The sequence below is a fragment of the Cyprinodon variegatus genome, unplaced genomic scaffold, assembly GCF_000732505.1.
Source record: "Cyprinodon variegatus isolate N-32 unplaced genomic scaffold, C_variegatus-1.0 Scaffold84, whole genome shotgun sequence".
Taxonomy (NCBI): domain Eukaryota; kingdom Metazoa; phylum Chordata; class Actinopteri; order Cyprinodontiformes; family Cyprinodontidae; genus Cyprinodon; species Cyprinodon variegatus.
Genome location: NW_015150537.1, coordinates 784805 through 811462, shown reverse-complemented (window position 1 = coordinate 811462; position 26658 = coordinate 784805). Strand labels below are relative to the sequence as shown.

Genomic DNA, 26658 nt, shown 5'->3' with positions numbered 1-26658 from the left:
CTGTATTTTACTGCTCGTGAGTAGGACTGGACAATGAATGGATAAAACAAAAATCATCCAAACACTTGATCATTACATAATTAAATGAGACTATGCAACGACTTCATATATAAAAAAGAAAAGATATAATTACATCATTCAGGATAGAAATGAAGTTGAGTGAAAAAGAAAATACAGGGAAAAGAAGCAAACCTGTTCGTTGATGGAGCTGTTGTCGTTGGTGGTGGAAACGTCATCATCCTCGGAATCAAACAGACCCTCCTGATTGTCCAGCAGCTCGGCCAAAACTCTGCTTACAGACTCCTGGTCCTGAATATCCTCTCTCTCAGTGGACAGACTGAAAAAAGGGACAAACAAATTTAGTTTATCAATACTTCCAAATTAATCCTAAACAAAGATCCATCATTATAAAAAAAATACATATATTGTTCCAAAAATGTGTGTGTGTGTGAATAAGGTTTCATTAAATGATGATAAATTGGCATATGGCAAACATAAGATGTGACATACAGTAAACAATAGGAAAACTACCCGTTTTGTAAGGTTAGAGAAACTTCAATATCCCGTAGCATCTGTATTTTCCTCACTGATTATTGATACTGATCGGTTAATCGTTCAGAGACATCTTACTGAAAGATATCTGGTCCAAAGACGGCGGCCAGCGCCCCGACGTTCCAACTCTCGGGCTGAAGGGATGCCACGCTGGCCAGGAAGCGGCACAGGAACCGGAGCAGGCCGTAGTTCATATGGGGGAGCTGCTGCAGCAGGTACTTCAGGTTTCTACACAGCTCTTCTTCATTGCTGTAATCTGTGTTTAGGAGACAGAAGATTGGTGCAAATATTTACAGGGGGAACAGATGTGGAATCCTAATGAACACATCTTCCTTCTAAAGCAGCGCATCAGAAAGGACCATTAATACCCTTTACTGTAATAAATGGATCAGTGAGTCCTGCATGTTTATTTACAAATATCTGAACTTTTACCAGGAAACAATATTTCCACATAAGATCTAGAATAATCTACCTGACAGCAGACTGGAGGAAAGAAATCCTTATGACACAAGGATTAGAGTAAAAGCGACACTGAAAAGGATTGAACCTAACAGAATAAATCCTAAAACATGTGATCCATTTAGTTAATGGTCTTTTTAACCTCTATAACTGAACTTTAATTGTAAAAACTGACAACTGAAGCATCAATGATGCATTTTATCTGATCAAATGATTAACTTTTACTAGAGAAGACTGAAAAACCTTCATAAGTCTCAAATAAAAATGAATCTCAGATCCATGTTACTTTGAGAACCTCATACTATTGTTTCATTTGTGTTACTCAACAGGCCAGAGAAGTGAAAGCAGGTAAACAACAAACCCAGCCCCACATTCCTTCTGTTATCAGTTTCGCCAGCCTACTAAAAGGCGTTAGCCGATTTGGTGGCGAGGTGTGTCCCTGCCACATACCTTGGTAAAGCTGAAGTATGTGTCCTTGCAGAGCCGTTGGTATGACCGGCTCAGGAAGCTCCTGCAGGAAGAGGCGGAGCAAACTGACTGCTGATGCCAGATCAGCCTCCTTCTCTAGCTCCACCTCCTCGCCACTGTCGTAGCGCTGACGCAGCCAATCCACTCGCTCCGCGTTGCCGTTCACCAGGAAGAGTCCCTCAAAGTCCAGCTGACCTGATGACACAAACAGCAGCAGTTATTTTCCAGCTTCTGAATCAAACCCCCAGGTTTTAATGGAAAGTCTTTCAAAGGGCCCGTTTAATTCAAATTACAACAGATTTCAATCTCTTTCTCCAGATTCGGTTGGGGAGGAATGCTCATAAATCACACAACAGCTCCTGCACGCAGCTAACAGTAGATGTAATGCATGTAACAGTTATTTTGTAACATGAGGATTATGAAACAGCTTCTTTGTGGCGCCTTCTGTTTGCGCCCTGGTCTCTCATCCATTAGTGAGCCAGATAACACACTGTTCCAGCCCAAATGCCTAAAAGGAGTCCTGTGGGCTGGATTCCCTTTTATAACACCACAAACTAGACCTCATGAAGCGCAGAGACACTGAGCTACAACAAGGTGGCGCTGATCTAGGAATCGGACAGAATAAATGGTTTCTCTTTCATGTTTCATGTTTGTATTATTTGTATCATTAGATTAAGACATTAAGACAAAAACATTGGCTACAACACAGAGATGGATTTATTCCCTAATCACTGATCCATAACATAAAATACAGGAATATAACTCATAGGAGATTTCCAATAAAACCTGAGGTATCACACACAAAGCAGGAGAGATCAGGGCTAAAGGACTTCCTGAAAGCAGACACTGCTTCAATTATCTCTCCAGCTGAGACTCCAGAGGATTTTAAGCTTGTTGCATAACTTCTCACAGCTGAACAGCTGCTGGTTCCCAAAGAAAGCCAACCTGCTTCAGACCTTACTTGGGGATTCCAACAATGAAAATCTTTCCATGAAAACTCTTTGTGTTCTGACTGCACTGGGACATCAATTTTCTTTTGTTCAACTTTTACTGCAGAACTGTTTTGATCTGACATCCTGGATTCAGAACAGTACCATCCATCCATCACTGTCTTTTAAGAGGAGATAAACACATCAGGGTAACAGTGTCAGTCTATAGACTTTTTCCTCTTTTAATCATTAAATATTAAACCTGAACCTAAATTGGTCTTCAGCAAGCTTCTAGAATTTTTTATTTCTTATATCATGTTGCTGTTTAAGAGCTTCTAAAAACCCTAAAGGTTTCATTCATTAAACATAAATCCTTCCGTTCTCATGGAGGGATGGATTCTATTTCCAGTAGAGATGTCCCGATCCAGATTTTTGCACTTCCGATCCGATATCGATACTGTTTTTGGACTTCCGATCCGATACCGATACTGGCCGATACCAGCCTATCCGAGCATGTATTTAAGTTTAAGTTAAAGTATTTAGCCTTAGTTGTAAGACTCATGTTGAAAAGGGTTTTAGTACTCTTGATAACATCTAGTCAGCTAAATTAGGTGAGATTGAATAAAACACAATGCTTGGTAACAACAAACTTATCTGTTTATTAAGAGATAAAAACAAACTGGACAAAATTATGAATAGCAATCTGAAATTGCACAGTGAACAGTAAAACCGTAAACAGTTAAAGGTGCAAGTATTACTGTAAGTTTTAATAAAAATGCAAAACAGGGAAACACTGGCGCAAAATAGGGGAGTGGATCGTTTCAATCGGCGAAACTGGAAAATACGGACTGGATTTTTTTTTAAAAACTGGATCGGCAGTCTGGATCGGCATTTTACATGCTTTGCCGATACGCATTTTTTTGCCAATATCGGCGTCCCGATCCGATACGTGGATCGGATCGGGACAAGCCTAATTTCCAGTTTTTCCACCGGGAAACCAAAACAGCAACCATGGACATTCTCAACAGTTAACCTAATAAGAATGTCCTTGGACTGTGCCACAATGCTGGAGAACCTCAGAGAACCCATATTTGCACAAGGGGAATATGGAAACCTCAGAAAGACCCATGCTTGTGTTAAAAATGAGAAACTTACTGGTGCTTCAAGCTCTGCCTCCACTGAACTGATTTTTATGTTAGATTAACAGAGTTACAAATGAAAAATATATTTTTTTCCTTCGCCCTCACTCTAGCAAATTTCTTATTTGCAAAACTTTACTGAATTCCTGTAGCCAGAAGGTTCCAGACATACAGTGCACAGAAGAATAAAGAATGGGTGCGGGAGGCTTCAGTCTGCTCCTTATCAGGTCTGGATTTTTGATGCGTCTGAAGTTAAAAAAAAACTGTTATGTAATGAAAAAGGAAGTCAAGGGTGGAGCTATCTGATGCTGTCTTCACAGCTCCATCTAACAGTCTCACATACTTTGGTTCTTTTGTGGCAGAGCCACAGGTCACAAGAGGTCAACTGGAGCCTTGATCCTAAAAACATCTGAGACTTTATCTGAGATCTGACTAATTGTGCAGTTTGATATCTTCCTGCTAAATGGTAATACATGTTCAAGCATCTGCTAATTGAGCTTTGTGTAATTTGATTGGATTCAGAAATGATGCATTGCTGGACTACAGGCTTGGAGTGTGCTGCTGTCACTAACCGTGCTCCTCAATGTAGTCCACCAGGTGTTTGACCAATGCAGGAACCTCTACTCCGCTGACCGTGTGCGCGCGGGTCACTTCCTCCAAAGGAATGCCGAAAACCCGAGTGGTGCCGGCTGACCCCTCGCCCTCATTGCCTGGCAATGGAGACACGCTCTTCCTCATGGCCTCCTCCTCCGCCGCCTCCTCCTCTCCACAATCCCGCTGAAACCTCACGTCTTCAAAAAGGAAATATAAACAAAACAATAAAAAGGTGACACCAGCAAATTATATAAAACATCAGTGGATGTGGTCTATAGAGGAGGGAGAAGAAATATTTTTATGTAAAGAAGCTTGATACCTGTAACAAGAGGCAAATAAACCCTGTTATGTTCTTAAAATTTGGAATAATAAAGAATGAGTTGAAAGTCAAAACAAGCGCCAGGTAAAAAAATCTGCAGGATTAATTTTTCTTCTATGTTGATTTCAGTCAGTTGGTGAGGAATATTAATGCAAACAAAGACAGATGGCGCAGAGTCTACTCATCAGATGGAGGAGGAACATCACCAAATGTTCGGTTTCAGTCACAGTACTGTTACGGTGCAGTAGTTAAAAACTGAGGAAATGTACAAGTTTTGAATTTGACCCAGAGTTAAACTATATGAACATGATTAAATTGCACCATCTACAATAAAAGTTACATAAAAAATGTAGGAAGAATTCTTTCAATGCGGAGGTTGGTTAGGCGAAACAATGACAGAATGAAACCTCAATCCTCCCCACAACCATTTCAAAGCAAAGACTAGTTTAATACTGCTGTTCTGATGAGCAATGACAAGACTCCCTACTTCCTCATATGTTAAAATTAGCCATCTTAATTTTTGTGCTAGTTTAAATTCCTCCTTCATCATCAAGTCTACAGAACATTTGTGATGGTTCTACATTATAAGAAATCATGAAATCATTGTTTTTTGTCAGTTATGGCAATAACTTTATCCGTTGAAATTATATCACGTCAGGCCTTCTTTCTAACTTTTGGAACCCTCATTGTGATGCTTCCACTGTTCTGTGATTCTTACCTTCCTGCACACCATCATATGCGATCATTGCAAGGATCTAAAGTAGTTCCAACAAGCTCAATAACTTATTAACATGCAAAGCAGGATTGTGCTGTGTATATAGTTTAAAGCACTATTTTGTATATTATCTATGTTTACCTTTAAAAAAAAACATCTTCTTAAATTACATTATAAATTCATGGCTATTCAAATGAAGGCAGCCTCTGGGGGCCAGTTAAAGAGCAAAAGCAAACATGTTTTCATGTCTTACTTGAGCTTATTAAATGCTTGTTAAAATGGGATCTTAGCAATGGCATAAGAAAACAGTGCTTTTTATCTGAGGTTTAGGAAGCCAGCAGAAGGGTCAACACAGACAAACAAGCCAGCAGACTGAACTGCTTCTCCTGCAACTAAAAAATATCCAATGCAAAAGGTAGGAAACAAGTTATTAAATATAATTCAATTTGCATCTGAATTAAAAGGACAGTCACACGTTAAAAATATATAATTTACAAGTTCAGTTAACTTTGTATTTCATTTATTTAATTTACATATATCTACATATTAGAAGTTTGAATTTGATCTTATAGACAAGCTCGAGTTTTCCATTCAACATCTGTCTATATCTGAAATTACCTAGCTGGATTTTGCTTTGCGTGTGTGTAATTGTTCATGTTACATATTTAGGACCTTTTCTGGTGTATTTCCTTATCTGATAATTAATGTTAGGGGTTTATTGTAGAGCTATGTTGTGAATTAAGTTAAGGTCAGAAATATACTGGGTTGGGTAAATGTCCGGTGTGCTATTAGCAAAATTAAATAGATTTTTCTAATAGAAAGTTGCAATATTGGTAGAAATACAAACTGGTGTAAGTGTTGCGTATATTTACCGTGTAGCAGTGACAGTGTGTCCTATCTTCTCCTCCTCTGGCCAGTGGACCACTGGACCATCTATGGCTGCTTCAGGTTGTGGCAAAAGATGAGCCGGTAGTTCCTCATTGACAGACCGCTAATCCTCTAGCAGGACTCTCTTCTAGCTTCACTGAGGACAAAAGGAAGGAAAGACGAAGCATTTTCAGTTAGCATACTGTCAGAAAGCAATTTTTTCCCTTCAAATTAACATTCCGCAGTTTCCCAGATAAACATTGTTTTATACCCACACAGATTGTATAGGCCACAGTCTGTTTCTGCATGGAGGATATACAAATCTTTGTCATTAGAATTTTTACATTCCAATGAAAAGTGGATCCTTAGAGAGCATTGAGCGTCTTTAAGTGCCTCAGGGTCAGAGTGGCAGCCTGTGGAGACCAAATCAGATGCTTGCAGCCTTTTCAAAACTCAACTGCTCTGCTCTACCTTAGAGGCGACATCTCCCTTAAGATGAGATTTCATTTGAACATTAGTCCTTAAAACATTCACAAATCAGTACATTTAAATAAATATTAATCAGATATAGTCAAAATCCAAAAAGCAAATCAAATCTAAAAAAAATCTAAGAAAAAAGGAAATCTTAAACCAGGAGAAAAAATATTATCTTTACAAAAAAGTGTTTCCCCTATTATTTTCAAACACAACTGACATTATTATAACATATTTATTGGTTGAAGCAGTTCAAGAATGAAATCAGATTTCTTTTTTTTTTGGTTTGGAAAGTTTTACCAATGTCTGAGGTAGAAACAGCAGAATAAACATTTTTACATTTACAATTACTGTGACATTCAAGGCTAAACATGGGAGCATGAATTAAATCTCTACATGTGGCTAGCAGCATGAAAACTAAAGAAGAGTTTAACTGCTTGCTGAATCAGCCTTAAACTAGAGGCAACTGGAACTTAGCTTCTTTTTTTGAACACCTTTAGACTTCCGTCCAGGAGTCTTCAAACGTGTTCATGAAAACTGAACTAAAGTCCGGTTGCCTTGGGTTTGAGGCTGCTGTAGTTGCAATGATCCAGATGACTGAGTATCTGCACAGAATTGCAGCTTAACTGATCTCCACTGGGAAACATGTCAGCATATTTAAACATTAACACCACAAGTTTTCCACAACGGAATAAGTTGATGAAGCACAAGAACAGCAACAAGTTATGGTTTAAGATACAAACCTGGCAGAACATCTTTTATAACGTTAATCATTAAGTATGATTCCCTTTATTGGCCCCTTCATCGTTATTAATTTCTATATTAAAACATGTACAAAACCCCAGGCATTTAAAGTTCTAAAAACCAGAGGTTTCTACCCCCAGTAAACATTTATAAATTTGTGTAGGTTGAGAAAGCAGCTTCATTTTACTACATTATACTGAGTTTATAATGTTACAAAAGCAAGTTGCAACATGTTCATAAAGATATTTAGGGCTTAAACAATTAATCAGATTAATAAATTATTGCTGTAATTGTCAACAAATTTAGTAATCGATTAATAGTTAACTGTCTGTAAAAAAAAAAAAAAAAAAAAAAAAAAAAAAAAAAAAAAAAGGTAATTTATATTTATTATTATTATTTAAGGAACCTTTTGCTACCAGATTATTTATCAATAAAGATTTATTGATAAGGAAAGTTATCATTAGTTGCAGCCCTAAAGATATTAAACTTAAAAGCATCTTTTTTCTCCTTTGGGTTTGAGTTTTTTAATCCGCAATCAAAACAAAACAATGATGACGGCTTCATCAGAGTTTGTTTCCCCAAAAGTTCATTAACTAAACCTTGGTTTCAGCAGCTATGTGTTTGCTTTTAATGACTTCTGACTAAAAAAGCATTCTTCAGCCTCTTTCCCTCCCCAAAACAGCTCAGCTGGCGTTTTCAGCAAGTAAGCCTCTTTAAAAGCTAAAGAAAATCCCTTTGTTTCATAGGAAATGTTTGTACTGGGTCAAAGTTCTTACTATTGAGGATTAAAGTTGTTTCTCTAGCCAAATACTCAGAGCAAACTGAGCTAAAATTAAACTCCAGCATATGTTAAATGTAACAAGTGGATGATGCACATATTCATCAGCTGTTTTGCTGGGACACAAAGCGGACTGCGTTTACTGTAATCCGTTGAAGTCTAATGTCTTGCTTGTGTGCACAAAAATGGCTAATTCTGAAGGTCTAAATAGAACAATGCCATCTCTTCCTTTTAGATCCAACACATTCCACCTGAATCAGACCTAAAGACAGGCGGGTGAACACATCCACACATGCGATCAGAGGACCCAAAATTCTGAACCAGCAGCAAGCCCTACTTTAAAATCAGACTGAAGCTGTTCTCTGTTCTAATTCCATGTTTCATAGATAAAATGCAGCCAAATTTAACTTGTTTTTAGATGGATATCCTGATATATCAAAGCTGAACCAGTACCAGGATACTCTTTATGGGCTAATCATCCTTTAGGTCACCACCTGTAATAACTGAGCCAAGCTTACTCTCCGAACCATTAAAAAAAAAATCCTCTCTGTAAATCAATAAACTATTAAATAGTTATATTTTCTGATTTTCAAAAGTTTACAGCAGCAAATTGCAAGCAGGCTACCAGTCCACATTTAATCAGCCAATTACATATGCAATTACCTGTGAAGATCTGTGATGAATTGGAAAACGGGTCTCACAACAGAAACAGGAAAGCTAAAACTCAGACCCATCACACCACATCCATTGACTGCCCACTGCTGAGCGGTAGGGGCAGTAAATTTAAATGAGCCATTTCTATATCAGATTTCAGTTGGTTTCTAAAAGCAGCACCTGCCCACATTCAGATGAGAAGCCTCAGCACCTCTCTGCAGGGAGGCAGCTTTCAACTGAAAGGTCACCGGTTCGATACCTGCAAGCAGCAACTGTACACCTTGCCGAAAACAGTTAGACATCCATGAGTTGGTCGCTCAGCTTCAAACCGGCCAAATCCTTTCATCACCTGTTAGATAATGAGCCAACATAGGCAGATGAAAGCAAAAGAATCCTGCTGTGATTAATCTGTCTGCAGGCACTTTTCATCAGAACAAAGAAAACATCTACAATAACCCTTAAATATTAAACTAGCTGTAGAAATGAATCAGTTAATTTTCTCCAAATTGTATCCCGCTGTATGACTATTATTGATCTAGCAGGATTATAGAAGTCTAAAACAACAACAAAACTCTTCATACTTGACAACCAACCAACTAAAAACAGATAGAGGCACCAATTAAATCAAGCAGAACACAAACAAAATTTGTTGACAAATGGGCAGATTGTATCTGCTGTACATAAGGTACCTTAAACTACAACAGATAAACACGTACTAGGATACTGGCCCAGGTTTTACATAACCATCAGGATGAGAATAACTGATAGCTTATTGCTTTCTACAGAGTGAGGTTGACTTTTCGCATACAAACAAGCACACACCCTAAAGCACGTGGCAAGCCAAGTATGCAGAAAGAAATCTCTCCCATCAGTCACTTAACATGTGACGGAGACAGCCATCTGTCCCATCACAGATGGAACGACAACAGCCGCTTGTCACCGTTGGTTTGCTTTAACATGGCGCATTCTGTCAGACGTCCAAAAGGGTTCGGTTATGCTGACAAGGAACCAAGAAGCAAAGACAACAACCTTTTCTTAAATATTAATGAAAAAGCACTATGTGATAACATGTTGCAGATACAGACTGGATTTGTCTTTACACCAGATGTTAATTTTCAACTAACAGTGAGCGATTAGTTTGCAGTAACCTACATGACAGGAAGTCTATTATTAATCAGCTTAAACTGAGACGAGCACTTCCCATTTCTCTCAGTGGATATACCTGCACTTCTCCACTTCACAGTGTATCAGTCTGCTGTATTCAAAGCATTCAGAAATGAGGGTTCATACCATGAAGCTTCTGTTGTCACAACCAAACAGAGAGAAAATGCAAAACAATTTATCCTGCCTACAGACACATGCTGCAGAACCTGAGCCGAGCCCAGCGGTGGATGTTATTAGGTGGCTGCTGGCTGGACTAATTCCTTTAGTTAAACTTGTAGCTTTAAACAACAGATCTCAGCTAACAGCCATCTGGACTTTTAGGTCAAGCTTCACGGTGCGGTAAATAAGTCTTTAACTCCTTACACATTTCTGTTTTTACTATTTCAGATTAAAGAAATCGGAATATCCAACAAAAATAGGAGGTTGTGGTTTTTAAAAGATGATTCCACTGGTTGAGGAAATCTGTCAAACAATATACTTTCTTAAAGTCATGCATTAACTTAACGAGAACCACACTTTGGGATCACAAGCCAAACCCAGGACTAGTGACATCCAGAACCAGAGCCTACCAGACAAACGGAAGTAGGCTAAGAAGTTTTTAAAAGCAACACCACATCTCCCAATATGCAGAGAATAAAAAATAATGTGAGATCCATCAGGCTGGAAGCCCCCGCAACCCCTCCCCAGAACAGCTAAACACAAGCACCCTTTAGTGTCTATATGAGGTCAGAGTTCACGACTTAACAATAAGGAAGAGAGAATGGGCAAAAATGACCACCATATTCGAATTTTAACGCTAGAACCACTGCTGACCCAAAACACCACAAAGCATAGCTTGATGATAAAGACTTTTAGCAACCAGTATGTAGACTGATGATTAGTTTGGGTATTTTTTTTATTTGAAAACTGCATTTTTAAATTTTTCTTTTATTGTTTATATATAAAAAGGGACAAATATTAATTAACAGAGTAAATATGTGAGATTGCTGATCGCTAATTTTCGTCTCTAGTCATTTGGCAGGTTAATATAAAACTGTAAGGACATAATAAAGATGCTCTACATCAATGCTATGTCATACAAATGCTTTTAAAACGTAGTACATAAACAGCTAAAAGTAAAGTAGCAAATAGAATATTTGTTTATATAATAGGTCAGTGCCAACTTACAACGAGGCTCCTGCTGTAAATGGCTAAGAATGTTTTATAGGTAGGTTGTTAATTAATCTGTGAAAACTTCCACTCCTTTATAAAAATGTATTACTCATTAGCTAAGGGTGAGCACATAGTGAGCCTAATCTGTTGAACTCTGCATTTAATCTGGTGCTGCCTGTATTTAACATTTTAGACTTAATTACTACCTTGTATGCATAACAAGCATTTATAAAAACGTTTTAAGCACAAGACGTTGAGTGCATGGAAATACATTTATGAATGAGCTGTAAAAAGGTTACAGGTGATCTGTGAACAAATTATTTACCATCTATAAGGAGAACCTCTTTGTTAAGTGTTACCAAAAGGTTCCAGTGTGACAAGAACCGTTAGGAAAAAAAAAGAGAACTTGACAAGGATAAAATGAGGACATGAAATCTTAAGAACAAAATGTTCATTGCATGGAGAATTTAGCTATGTCATTGCACTTCCTCATTGACAGCATTGCGCATAAGAGGAAAAAATGCAAAACGGTACAGTTCAACAGGGGACCTATTTCTTTAGCTTTTTACCAGCAGCATTTAGAGCTGCGTTAGGGTGGATTTAGAAGCAAAGCGCTGCTACCCTATTAAGGGAAATCCAAATACAGTAACATTGGGTCAGACCAGAAATAGTTCATCACAGAATAAGATAGTTGCAGCAAATATAAAAAAAAACTTCTGTTTCCTTTCACTAAAATGTTTGACTTGATGTTACCCAAAAGTGAACTCGATTCACTAGGCTTTAAAATGACAAGTAATCATGTTTATCTCATCTGAGTTTTATTTTTGCTACAACTGATTTACTTTAAGAGAAAAGGAATGAATCAAATTGCAGGCATTTAGTTAAAACTTGCTTTTATTTCTACAACTCTGATTCTATTTAGACAGAAGGCAGAAAAACTGCTGATTTGGGCCAAAGAGATAAATGATAAATGAGGGAGAGATTGGAGGAATGAATGGAAAGGAGAAACAGAGGTGACGGGAAAGCTGAAGCGGGGCAGGTAAGACGATGGCAACTAGAAGACAAATCACTGCTTTTAATTCAGAGGGAGAATTTCTCTGCTTCTAACCTACTTTATCTGCTCCTGCCTGACTGACCCTCAGCAATAAATTAATTTCTCTGTTTTCAGAGAGTTTCTGCTTCTACATTCTTGTTGTGATACAGCAAGTTAGACATTGATGATTATTTCCTACATTTATTCTGAAGGTGTGGAAAACATCTAACCAAATTGATGCCTGTCTAATTTTCTCTGCAAATTAAAGGCATTCCTCAACACAATCCAACCAGTGTGATAAACATAGTTAAAATAAAAGAAAACTTTATAAAAATAAGGCAGAGAATCAATTCTGAAATAAAATCTTATTTGTTTTTTTCATTATTCGTTGTACATGAAACTATCAGTCTGCATCAGAACCCAATCTACAGAAGGCCAAGGCTCCATTATAGGCGTAGAAGTTTGAAGAGCTCATCTTCCTCTACAAACAGCCATCAACCCAGTTAGAAACATCTATTCTGACCTTTTTTCCGCTGAATGCTGCTTGTAATGTTCACTGGCCTAATGCACAGTTAAATGCCGAAACAACATCCATCCTCGACATTCTGCACAGAACAAGCCTTCAACGCCCACAGCTGAAACACAAATGCAGCTCTATATTTGAAGCTGTGGGAGTGGATGAAAAGCGCCACTCTGTTGGCACATTTGCATCAAGTTTGGTTTGATGCCACTGAGGGGGAAAGTTCTACAAAAACAAGCTCCCTCCATGTAAAAATGTTACCAATTAACAACCTCCCCATCACTATTTGGATTATGAATACAGACACATGACAAACAATGAAAAGTTTTTTTTTTTAGATACAAAGCACTTTAAGCCTTTTTAGATTTAAACCAAAGAGAAAATAAATAGATGTTTGTTTACATAGCTTAGGCCATAACCATAAAACATCATCACCATCTGACATTAGACTCTAAAACTGCTTCCAGCGCAAGAGCTGATTCACTTCAGCATCCAAAGTAATGTAAGCTGGTTCCAATCACCAACAAACAATGAAACACTTCAGTTTTTAAAAGACTACAAATGGATGTGAAATAAAAACACATTTTCTGGTTTTATCTGAAACTTATAGTGGAATTTGTGTGAAGCTTTGACCCAGACATCTAGTATTTCATAGTTCTATAGGAAAATGTCAGCTCTCATACTAACATCTATTGTTCCTTTCAATCAAAGCAGCAAAATATGTCAGGTCACAACTGACACTGCTGTTTGGATCAAATATTTGACACTTCTCCAAAAGCTAATGCTGGATGATGGCAAAAATAAAGATGATAGGGAATATGCGGGCTAAATTTAAATCAGTGTCGTTTGAACCGTGTTAAAATGCATGCTCTCAGCAGTATCATTAAAAAACTAAAAATTATTAATCTATAGATAAAAAAATTATAATCTATAAAAAAAATTAAAGTTAAACTTTAAACCACCAAGTGACACTGGGAAATTAATATGCACCTTCATAAGTCAAAAGTAAACACAGGTTTAGAGTAATTACTCATCAGGATGTTGTCACAATTTAGATCCCAATGTGATCATGTGAAAGAAAAGCGGCATAACAGAACACTGTCCACTGTTGACTTGGTGCAAATGTTAGTGATATCTGTTGTTCACAGTAAGCAGAATGAGTTGGATCTTTAGTAATACAGTTACAGAACCAATCTACCTTTGAGGCAATGTGGCTGGGCTTCAAGCAACCTTCTGCCTTTACCCCCGCCCCACAGTGTGTATATCCTGGACAGGCCTTGAGGAAGTGAGAGTCACGAGTATTTCAAACATCTTGTAAAAATATCAGTGAATAACTACGGTCTGATCCATCATAAGAGCGCTTGCTCCGTATCCGACACAGAACTTAGAGCTTATGTTGAACAGTAAAAGTCTCGTAGTTTCCATCTGTGCGTGTTTTTCTTGGTGTAAACAATAGATCAAAACACAAGCTGTGAGAGTAGGCCGACACAGGAGCAGACTGAGCGCCATGCAAACAATGAGCAGGCAGACTGACTCTGCATTTTAACCTTTATTCATCTTACATAGAGAACAGGAAGTGTCACACAAAGCATTTTAGTTACATTAATTAAGGAGCTACTCTGCAACTACTCTGAGAAAAGAAGCAGTGTTTTCCTCTAACACACCGACACATATAGACATCTTTGAATGACTAAATATGCATGTACCTCAGGCACTATATCTGCTGATTCTATCGAAGATACAAATAGAATTCAGCCATTGTATACATTCCTAAACATTTTTCAAGATAAAGGAGCCAAATGAAGCACAGTTCTGTCACACTGTAGACAGGGATCTAAAGGACCTGGTTCTTGAATTTGCTGCCGGAAAACAGACTTTGCTATTTTAGACTCTGAGCCAAGCAATGTTACCGCCAAGTTTAGGGTGATCTATTGGGTCAAGGTTGAATCAATGGGTCTACTCAGGCTTCTCAACACTAACAGGGAAAATTGGACTTCATAGAACTTTCTCTGAAGAAAAAATGCTGAGCAGAATTTAGTTTTTAAAACTTCTTTTTTTTTTTTTTTTTTTTTTTTTTTCCATTCTAAGATGCTTAATTTCTAGGTCTGTGAGTGAGAAACCCAAACTATTTTTTTAAAGGGAAAATCTTTCCTGTATTCAAACAGGAAAACAAAATGCAGAGTGTAAGGAGACATTTAAGATGGGACTTTCCTAAATCTGCATAGCAACAAGAACACAAAAATGTTGAAAAAAAAACGACCAAACTAAATGTTTGGGTGTCATTTACAAACACCTCTACTGCTTTTCTGGAATAAATAAATACATAAAACACAACAGCAGTAGATAAAACATAAACCCTGGTATTTTATAAGTGGATTAATTTGGGTTTAAATATGTTTTTTAGAAGAAACTAAGAAATAATTTAAAATAAGGTGAAGTCCTATGGGTTGTTCATTTGTTCAAACCCAAAAGCAGACTTCTTGTTGATTTAATTTGCTTTTATATTGTACTGCTTTCCAAGTTTCTTTGCTCCAGATTGGAGCAAAGAAACGGAGATGGAGGAAAAAGAAATCAGTTGAAGGCTCCTTCCAAGCAGGTTTCCCAACATCTAAATGGAAGAGTCAGCTGATCCATGATGCAAGCAGAAGGAGACGATGTGCTCTACATGCACTGAAACATAGCATGCTGGCTGCAGTGTTGCTAAGCAACTGAAGGCAGGTATGCCTTTAGGACATTCACCATGATTACAGGTTCAGGCATGGTGACTTGATAAGTCCAAAACAGTGTGTTTTAAGGTATGACCACAGAAGGTTTCCTGTGGTCATACCTTTGGAGGTGGTCCAACACCACCTAAAAAAATGAGTGTTGGTGCAGTTGTTTGGTCCAGACCAAGGCAGGAAACAAACTAGTCTGTTTAAAGTGAACCAGGCGTGGCAGGTGTGAATACACCCTAAAACCTTTACCGTTCCACTTTTATCATTTTAATATGATTTACAATATTATGATTCTTTTTTTAATCAAAATGAAAAAAAAAATGCTTTTGAAACACATTTGGATGAAGTGATGGGGAACATAAACACAAAACCAACCAATGATGACCTAACAGCGGTTAAAGGTAACTCATGCGATTTCCATGACTGTGCACCCTTAAACAGTCAGCAGATGCTGAGCGGCTCAACTAGTGCCTTTAAACCTACTGAGGGCATGTTCTCACCCCAGATTATTGCAGCCCAACCAGCTGCTCTGCACACACTTTATCCAACTGTCTGCTAATGCACTCAAGCTGTCAGATGAAATACAAACTAAAGCATAGAGGCTGCCCAATTATGTGGCCAAATTAGGGGTATGATGAAGATACAGAGGCTAACACTACTATTTTATTATATTTATTATATTTTATCATTATATATTAAAAAAAAAAAAAAAAAAAAAACGTTAGAACTGGAAATTTACAGTCAGGTTTATATCATTGTTTTTATATATTTATTAATTTATTTAATTTTTTACTATTTTTCAAGGCTGTACTTTTAAAAAAGATAAAATTGTCCAGAGAGCTTTTCCAAACGAAATTTCTTTTTGTTTTAACCTTGTGTAAACAAAATGACGAATAAAGTCTGTCTAACTCTAAGTCTACTATTTATCTTTCTCTTATAAATTAGTATAGTTAGATTTGCAAATAAGACCGAGACGTGATGTATAAAAATGCACCAACAATCTTTTGAACTACAGCTACGTTTACAGCCAATCTGAATATTGGATTTGGCAAGATCAGAATGAAATCACAATTTGACTGAGAAGGGTGATTGCAAACATTTGTTAGAATCAAGTTATTCTGAAAGAATGAATCCAGCTGAACTAAGGCCCCGTCCCCACGAAGTCAAAACGAACACGAAACGCTAATATTTTCCAGAACGTTTATCATAAAGACGAAGACGTAAAATAAATGTGATCGACCACACGAATGCATGAAAACGCTGCAAAATGTATGCCAGGCCTGTAAGTGGCGCTGTGGTGCCAAAGCAAAAATAGGCGAAAACAGGCAACGAAATGTTGGGCATGCGCAGTAACATTTATACAACAACCAAACCGGAAAATGGCCCTGCGGGTCCATTTTCGTGGTTCAGTCAAATTGAGGTGATGAACTATGTCGTCTATATTGCTCTGTTCTTCCTGGAGATATTCCAGAAGAAGAAGATTCTGTTGTAAGCCCGACAGCAGGGTGAGTAGCATGAGCAGTAACCATTCAACACAGTACGGCGCCATTCTTGTTGTGATACTGTGTCGCGCATGCGTGTTTAGAGGCGACGCTATGACGCATGCGTGTAAAAAAAAAAATGCAGTCAGACCTTAAAGATGGAAACGCGAAAACGGTTTTTCAAAATCTTCCCACTCCGAAAGGCTTAATGAAAAAAAGATTGTTTACAGACCCCGAAACGCCGGCTTCGTATGGATGAGAGGCTGGTTTGGTGAAAAATTTGTGCGTTTAGGCCAGAGTTTGACTTCGTGTGGACGGGGCCTAAGAGTGCAAGTACAGCCCTCATCAACATGATGTTTTTCTACTTTTAGTGGCTAGATACTCGAGTCAGAATATTCCAATCGGTACGTTTACATAACATTTTTAGTCCAATCGATTGTTTTATCTATGATTCATGACCATATAAACAATTTAATACAGTTGTTTGCTTTTTTCATCCAAATACAATCTAAAATTTTGTGCATGTAAAGATATATACTAATAATCAAAACCTAGAGAATACAGCACTCTTGATGAATAGCATCCTGCAAAGTCATGCATCTGGTTCACAGCAGGATTGCTATCAGGCCAAAAATGAGTCATCATGTGTTTTTAACTATTACTCTATTTGAGGGTATCTGTAAACCCTAAAAGCTGTTTGGGATTTTTAATTTGGTTCAGATCTCATCTTTACACCGAAGCCTCAGTGTTCTTATAAACCACATCATGTCACACTCATATATTCAATTACTCAGTGTGGCCCAAGGCTCCATTTTTGTTCTCACTGCTTTTGTCCTGCACTCAGGCAGATGAGTAATATAGTTTATATCCTTTAAAAGCTTTTAAAATAAGCTTAACCTGTACTGCTTAATAAGTCAAGTTATAAACAGGTTCAAATTAACCTGTTATAAGAGGATAAGAGTTTTTGATCATTACAACGAAGATCATGGTTATTCTATCTAGTGACAGAGTGGATATTTGAACTATCCGGGTGGTTTCTGGCCACCAATCAATGACTCTTAAAGGTGTCTTGAAACAACTTGTCTAAAATATTTTTAGACATCTTAAAAAAACTTCCAAACCAGGAAAACTGGTGTCAACTGATTTCAAAAACAGCTATTATTTTTATTTAAACATCATTTTCACAATGCTTTTTAGTGACTGACTAATAGTTGACTTTGTAAATTTACTAGAGATGACGTGCTGTGAATTGGTTCTAGATTAACGAAATGAATTATGCTGAATATATAAGCTTGTCTTTGTGAGAAACTCTTAAATGCTCAAACCACTCTATTCTGCTAATGACCCAATTTACCAAGTATTAGGAAAGGGGGAGATCAGTAAATATTTTAAAGTTTCCGGATTAATCTATGATCAAAATCAATAGCTGTTGTTAAATTCAATTCAGTTTATTTATACAGCGCCAATTCACAACACATGTCATCTCAAGACACTTTACAAAGACAACTTAACCAGATCATACAGTCATATTGGTTTAGTTTTGTATCCAAGGAAATCCATCTGATTGCATTGACTCATTGACTAGAAAGCAATCCCTCACACCAAGGATGCTTGTAGAGACAGTGGAGAGGAAAACTCCCTTTTAAAGGAAAAGTCCGGTCAGCAAGGAATGATCGATGGATCATTATCTATACCTAAAACTAATACGTTCGTGGTGATTTAATGAATTAAGCGTTAATCAGTAAAAAAAATAAAAATAATAATTATCACTGAGTCCGGGACCAGCCATTTTTGCCCAAATCTAGTAACGCCTCACTCCTGACATCTTCCGGCAGTGACGCCACGGTGCGATAAGCCTGGCGCCATTCTCCAGCAAAATCAATGGGAACTATTAGACACATCTGCAATCAACAACAATTATTTAAGATTTCCAGAGGACTTCAACATTAAAATTTGCAATGGATGTTGTAATACATTAGGTAAAAGTGAAATCTTTTTTGTTATTTCACCTTTCCAATTCATGATCCACTGGTTCGTCGTTGGATTACCAACTTGAAGAGGATTTGCCATCGAACTTCTGGCCAGAGAAAAAACATGCTATATGTAGCCAATATTTCGAAGAATAATGTTTTCAAGATGACTTGGATAATGGTGTGTTTTTGCCAAACACCAGACACAGCACTGGGACTTGATTAACAGCCGATACCGCGCCGTGATGTCACAAACCAGTAGATGGTGGTAGTGTCCTCTGACAAACATGGACGTCTCTGGTAAAGAACTTTCACACTTATCAATTATTGAAGAGTATGTAACAATTTCATACTTAAAGGAATTTCAGAAGTTTGAATTCTGAATATGACCGGACTTTTCCTTTAACAGGAAGCAACCTCCAGCAGAATTAGGCTTATTATGAGTGGCCATCTGCCAAGGCCGACTGGGGTTCAAGGAGATAGAAGCAGAGATACAAAATACAACTAGATAAGATGTAACTACTCAGAGCTTGAGATTTTATAAGCCTAATCATTATTTTTCAGTTCAAGTCATTAAAATAAACTTAATAAAATAATGTGTAAGCTATTAATCTTTTTCCATTATAAAAAGAAGTCAATGGCCGAATGGACACTAAAGTATAACATATAACACATGTCTAATATAACAACAAAAAGCTATGCGAGCATCAGAGGAAATTTTATTCATATAAAACATTTTCTGACTCATTCAGCAACAAAAACAGGAATGAGGAAAGAAAATCCCAAAACCAGGAAGACCGGACTATTATTAATCCTTTATTTCTCATAAATAAGGGAAAACTAGCTTCTGTTTTAACCTTGTCTTGAGAGTCTGGGCTGATTTCAAAAGCAGCTATTTTTATTTAAACATCCTTTTTAAAGAGCTTTTAAATACATGTTTCATTTGTTTTAATTTGTTGTATGAATGAATTATACTTATTTTCTAATAAGGTTGGAATTGAAACATGTTTTTTTTTAATTTGTTATGAAAGCTTTTTGTAGTTTTTTTTTACTGCAAACGGAGAAACTAAAGTAGAAATAAAGAAAAGACTAAAATTTAATTCATTGCTTGAATAGAAATCACATTTTAAGTCCCTTATTTGACATCTATAGATTCAAGTGACAAAACGTTTATAAAAGAAGAGTTTTGTCTTTTTTTTTTTTTTTTTTTCCCCTTCAGTGAAAGCCTGTTTTATATCAACAATCTGACAGGCCTTCTCCACTTACACCATCTTTGGACCAGGTCGGGCTGCACAGCTGGAAATTGCCTTCGGCTAGTTTTGGCTGGATTCTGCACCTTTCTACAGCTTCTTTCCTTGTATCAAAATATCTTTATCTTAATGCAGTTCCCAGCAGTTGATTTCCATCCTCAGATATGCTTTTTAAAAGAGCTCAGGGTAATAAATCTACATTTCATGTGTAATACTGTGTCAGAGATAGAAAAATGTTTGCAGCCTTAAAGAAAAATGTTTTAAAGATAAATAATAAGGTTACAATCAGATTTTAAGAACTCACAGACGGGGATTAAATGTGGAAAGTTCCTGGTTGTCTGGATCGAGCTTTAAAGAGATTGGACCCATGTATGGTTTAGCTTGAACTCCATCAACTGAGTCTAAATTGACCGCTAAACTGGCCAACAACTGTTCAACGCTACAGGCAGCGGTGGGATTACAACTCCGGTCCAGTTGTTGTTGTGCTCGCCGACTTTCCTTCCATATAAAAACTTTGGCTCATCTTACATGCGGCTTATCTGACACTGTGGGAGGCCGGAGTTTCCCCACCATCGCTTTGTGCATACGTGAGATTGTTCACATAAAGGCCACCAGGTTCAACTTAGATAAACTTACAGAGTATAAAGGTTAATTGCCTCAATCTTTTAATGGCACCGCATTCTAGTAGAATACACAAGGTCATGGCTGTTAGTGTATGACAATGTATTTAAGAGCTCATTGAGAGGTTGGAGAGTTTATGTAAGCTATGACTAATTACATTTAAAACAAAGATAATGGCTGCTCAACCAGGAGGAATGGGTTCTGTTAAAGTTAATTACTGGATGCAATCACCTGGGTTGTCCAGGATAAAAATCTTTCAACCAATTTCCTTAACTTTTCCAGTTATAAAAAGAAGCAAATGACCAAACGGACACTGAAGTATAAGATATGAAGCGCATCAAAAGGTTTCCCTTATTGTAAAAAGAGCTATGTGCGCATCAGAGGAAATAAAATTCATGAAAAAACAGGAATGAAGGAAAGAAAGGGAAATCCAAAAAGAAAAGAAAATCAAAGAAATAATGAATGTCACATGAAAGGGTTGGAGGTAGGAAGTAAGCGTCAGGATTAGGCCTGAAACAATCGGATTAATCTGGATTAATTGATTACTGAAATAATTGTCAACTAATTCAGTAATCGATTAATTGTAAACTGGAATATAGAGACTCTAAAATATGCCTTTAGCTGACAGAGCAACCCACTAGAAGGAGTAATTATATCAAAATTGTAAAAAAAAAAAAAAAAAAAAAAATTATATATATATATATATATATTTTATATTTAAGTTTTTTTTAGGTTTCACCTGGTTTAAATTCGTAAAACATCTTCTTTAAGAAATATTGGACTATCCGATTATTAATCGGAAAAATAATCATCAGATTAATTGATCTGCAAAATAATCATTAGTTGCAGCCCTAGTCAGGATACACTGAGGGACGGTCAGAAAAAATTTGCTGAAAACAAAATCCTATTCCAAACATTTGCAGACCGATGGATATAAAAAAAATTTTAATAGATCTGCTCCTTTGTCCTACCATCAGATTTAGTCCAGTTTACAGCTCTCATTAGATATGTGCAGTAAAAAGGATAATCTTATCAAAAATGCTATCACCTTTGTGTAAGAGACAGATGCCTATAGTTATTTATGGCCACGGACAGTTTGAGTAACCAATAAATAGCTTAACTGAATCAACACCAGGTCCCTTCTTGTGCTGTTTTACAATCTTCTGCCATTTGCTTCCTTTCAATTTTCCACTGGCACCTGCTGCTTCTCTGCTTCACTACGACATCCAATCTTTAAAGATGGGACCGGCTCAACTCCAAAGCAAACCACTTGTTACAAATAATTAGAGAAGGACAAATAAACTTGTGATTCAACAAGCACAGTTTCTCATTATTTTAGTAAAACTCAGATTAGTTGAGAAGTGTTGGCTGACTCCTCTAATACCGCTGTTACTGCTACAGCATAAGAAGATTCAAAAGCAGGCATTTTTTCAGAATCGATACCTTAGGGTGTAAATACTATTGAAACATGGTATGGGTAAGAGAGCAGCTGCTCCAAAACAGATCTCTAAAGCCATGATGATTCCGATTTTTTAAATAAAGCTAATATGAGAATGGTTAGCATTACTTGGCATCGCTCACTGTGGATATTCCCTACAGAATAGACATCCTAAACCTTAAATTTCAGGTTTTGAAGAGATTCAAACATTTCCAAATCCAGAATCAAAAACAGAAAAGTTATTTAATATAAAAACAGTAAACAAGAGAATCTAAGACCAATCCATTGGACTTTGTTTCCAAGTTTCAAGCCTTTTCAATTTAAAATGTTAGAAATAGCATTGAGTTTGAGGCGTTATAGAGTGGACCAAAGGTTCTGGCCTAACTCTATTAGCTCTATTAAAGTTGTAAGGAAACGGCTGTTCCAAACGTTGCAGTTCTGAATTCTCCCAAGTGGTGCACGACTTTACACGAGTGAATAAAGTAAAATGATTGGTCGTTTATCAAGAAGGCGGGATTGCTGTAGCGGAAGGTTCACAAGCAGGTTTAATTGTGGCTGGTGTCTCGGAAGCATCGTTGCTAACCAGTTAGCAACTTAGTGCTACTACCGGTAGGTTCCCAGGGGGAAATTACATTGGGACCAAGTAGCACTAAAGTGGTGACTTAGTAACGACACTGTCAAGGAACGCTATGGACAGCAGAAACAGGCAAGAGGAGGAGAATTTTGTGTCGGAGTTCGTGGATGAGTCTCCTCTGTCACTTTTCAATGGAGCGCTCACAGAGCTCAGAGTATTAAGTTAAAAGTTCGCTTTTAAGATCATTTGAGGTGAGAACATTATACTATAAAGCATCATTTTATGGCCCATTTACCGATTTTATGGGTATATTCAGAATATGAGAGGACAGTGGCATCCAGCGGAGCTCCAAGGGTAATGGCAGCCAGGTCTAATCCTAGCCCGTCTGCAGCAGTCCTCTCTCGGCATAGCCTTGTGTGAAGGACTGCTGGCTATGATGGCAATTTTCTTGTTTTATTTGGCAGAATGTTCATTCGATTTGTGTTCATCTATGTATTATCCCCCCACTGTTATTATCTAGAGACAATAAATAAGAGGAGTTTAAAAGTAGCTCCAGACTAGCCAAACGTGTGGTGACATCACAAGTACTCTTCTGTTCTAGTTGACCCATATTTATGCTGCATGCTCCCATTCTCCCCAAGTCCACAGTTTTCGTTGTTCTTAAGAACATACTTGGTGAGGACACGACTCCATACTTGGATTCTTGTGAATTGAGAAACGGCCAACAATTTGTTCTCCAAATATACACCAGTAATGTTCAATCGCTGCGTATATTAGCAGCGACACATGGATCAAGATGCTATGACCCAAAAAAATTTGATTGACAGATGACCATTGATATATGATTGGCCGAATTTAGGTGTTCAGGCTGACATTTAACTATATGGACTGCATAAGATAATGAAAAAACAAAACCAAAAAAAAAACACAAACAAAAGGATTTATTTTTTTTTAATATAAAATATTTCTACATTTTGGAGCAATAGCATCTCATAAAGAGTACATTTATATACATGTTTAAGCCAGATTAATTTGACATTTATATATGATTTTCCTACAACTTTAATGTATCTGCCTAATGTGTGGCTCCCCGGCACTCTGACCCACAGACATGTCTACATACGCCTCAACATGTCCAGACATGTCCAGGCTGTTACTTTAAGCCTTCTTCCCCCAGTAACAGCTCCCACACAGAAGAGTGTTGTTGTCTGGGTAACCTGCTAGTGGTTTCCATAATGCAATCATTGATCAGAAAACGACTGCCATTCCCCCCCCAATTCTAGCCATCAGCTATTTTTATGCATGTTTATATTTAATTAGTTAATTCAAATTGCTGGTATGATTCAAAAAGCATGAATTCTAATAATTGGTGGACAAAAACGAAACTTTTTTTGCTAGGAGTGGTTTCCCTTCTTCCTAATAATTCTTCTCACAATCCATTTTGTTTTAAATTACGTTTATTTTTTTTTTATTTTTTGTTGTGGCCGACAGGTGATGAAAAGTTGTTATATTTGTTTAATGGTGATAATTAGAGATGATCAAGTATTCCAATTTAAGCTCATTAATGAATGATGTACAATTCCTCCTGATCAAGTAGTATATATACACAAGGGGCACTTCCAGATGTTTGATTGACCTGAAATTTTGCATGTGAAATTATTTCAATCTGTATAGATTAAACAGCAAATTACAGCTCTGAACTATTTGTGGTTTCTGACTCACAGGTGTTTGAACTGAGTAAAGTCTGAAATGGAACCTGTTGAGTATTTGAAAGGACTCACACCATGGAAGACTTTTGATTAAATTAAAGTAACTTATGGTGATAATGCCCATTATATGACCTTGCAAAATGTTTTAGAAGGTTATATAATGGGACATTATCACTACAAGTTACTTTCATTTGATCAAAAGTCTTCCGTTCTGTGCGTCCTTACAAAAAATGCAAAAACACAGACTTGACTCAGTTTTAACACCTGTAAATCAGAAACCACAATTAGTTTAGAGCTATAAACGTTATTTAATCTATAGAGATTTAAATAATTTGACATGCCAAATTTCCTCTGGAAGTGGGTCGGGGGCATAACTTATTGAACAACAACTGTTCCAGTATAGACTATGGTATTCGGTGGTATAATTATATAGTATTTACTTGGCCTCTCTCCAATATGGCGCAAGAACAATCACTCTTCAATTAGACTTTCTTATTTATGATTGGCCTCTTTAAAACCAAACATAACAATAGCAGATTAATAACCTTAAGAATATAAGTTAGTTAGTGGGGGTGAACATGTAGAAAATAGACTAGGCTGGACACTAACGGCTGAAACCCGATTAGTGGCGAACGTTGAACCAGAACCAGAACATTCCATCACAGGCAGATGAGGACAGCCACACAGGAAACATCTACACCGGAGACGAAGCTCTCCAGAAACAACAGAAATCGAAACTAGTAGCTAAATTTGGGAGAACAGCAGCTCATGTTTAACACGACCCTGATCAGAGCATATAAACAGCTATATCTCAGAATAGACAGGTGATTCTGCCCCCCACCATCTCCCTTTAGTTAAGACACAGCTGCTTATCAATGTACACAATTCCAAATACCGAGAATAACACTGGCTATGAAGCTAAAACCCTGAGTGGTTCTATTTATTATTTAATAATGCGACATTTTTTTATTTAACCTTTCTTCTAGTTATCTAGCCTAAGCAGCACAGGAGCCACAGATGTGACAGAATTGCCTCTACTGCTAGCCGATAGCGGTTAGCTGCCGTTAAAAGACAAAACAATTGTTTGAAACTCGTGCGTCCCTTAGTTTCATAATATAAATTGAAATATAGTTAAAAGCGGTCAAATGTGATAAACATGCGAGAACATTCCGTGCTTTAAGAAAGGGGGAAGAAAGAGTTAGCATAGCCGGTTAGCATTAGCGTCTGAGATGCTGAGAAGCAGAAGGTATGTTAGCAGGGAAGCTAATCAGGTTCCTTACCAGGTCAAAACAGACAGCACCGCCGCACAAGATGCATCAATTTCTGCGTTGCTTTATGGGGCTGACGTCTGAACAGACGGCGACTTCGACGGATTCAAAGCAGACGACGAAGAAAGATCGTCGAGAACATTGCAGAGATATTCGAAATTAATATGTTTCCTGCTTTTTCTTCTTTCTTTTTTTTCTGCTCAGACTAGCTCGGATGCCCGTTTGCGATTGCGAGTGGTTGCTTAGAGAGACTGGCTCACACACCCTCCAGGAACGAACCTGCCAAATACTGACCCCGCCTCTCAGAGCGAGCACAGCAGGAAGCGGCTGCCAAAAAATGACCCCGCCTCCGTAGACAGCCACAGATGGAGATCATGTTTAATATCTTCACTAATTTAGAATTATTTCGTTACTGTTCAAGCCATATGATGGGGAAACTTCTGTGAAAACGGGTAGAGAAACAGCCGCCAGAGTCTTTTCTAATAATCCCACATTTCAAACATTTCAAAATAACAGCGTTTAGACTGGTTGAAAACTGAGGACCAAAAAAATTGGCCCTCTAATTATAGCATAAATTAAATAAAATATAAATACAATAGCCCTGAAATTGAAATTCCCGCTCTCATAGCTACAATGCATATAAAACAACATCAAGTCTTCATTAACACATCTGACTATCTTACATAATCCAGCAATTGCACAGATACTACATATATATATATATATATAAAAAAAAAATATATATATATATATATATTTATATATATATATGTATATATAGCTATATATATATAGCTTATCAGCAAGGTAATTTGCATTTTGAACCATGTGAGGTTTTACATCCATAAAGTTTAATCAGATAGGCCTACAAAAAAAAAAATTAATATATAAATAAAAAATACATCAGCTATTTTCTCATATTAGAATTATTTGTTCCTGCTTATGAACTTTCTCAATACAAGTACTATCAGGCCCCAAAATTATATTCCACTTTTGGCTTACCATGTTGACTAGATAGATAGATAGATAGATAGATAGATAGATAGATAGATAGATAGATAGATAGATAGAT

General features: G+C 37.2%; 1 protein-coding gene across 5 annotated transcripts in view; it reads right to left on the bottom strand.

Annotated features, from left to right (window-relative positions):
• fam13b (family with sequence similarity 13 member B) overlaps positions 1 to 25857 on the bottom strand; it is a 60512-nt gene extending 34655 nt beyond the window's left edge. For 4 of the 5 annotated variants that reach the window (XM_015373269.1, XM_015373270.1, XM_015373271.1 and 1 more), the window contains exons 1-6: positions 25599 to 25857; positions 6048 to 6199; positions 4120 to 4338; positions 1462 to 1674; positions 631 to 808; positions 193 to 337 (exon numbers count right to left, since the gene is read on the bottom strand). In XM_015373269.1, coding sequence (XP_015228755.1) covers positions 193 to 337; positions 631 to 808; positions 1462 to 1674; positions 4120 to 4285 — 702 coding nt within the window. In that variant the 5' untranslated portion in view covers positions 4286 to 4338; positions 6048 to 6199; positions 25599 to 25857. The remainder of the gene's footprint in view (positions 1 to 192; positions 338 to 630; positions 809 to 1461; positions 1675 to 4119; positions 4339 to 6047; positions 6200 to 25598) is intronic. The other variant, XM_015373272.1, reaches the window with a different exon arrangement.
• Between the last annotated feature and the right edge of the window lie 801 nt (positions 25858 to 26658).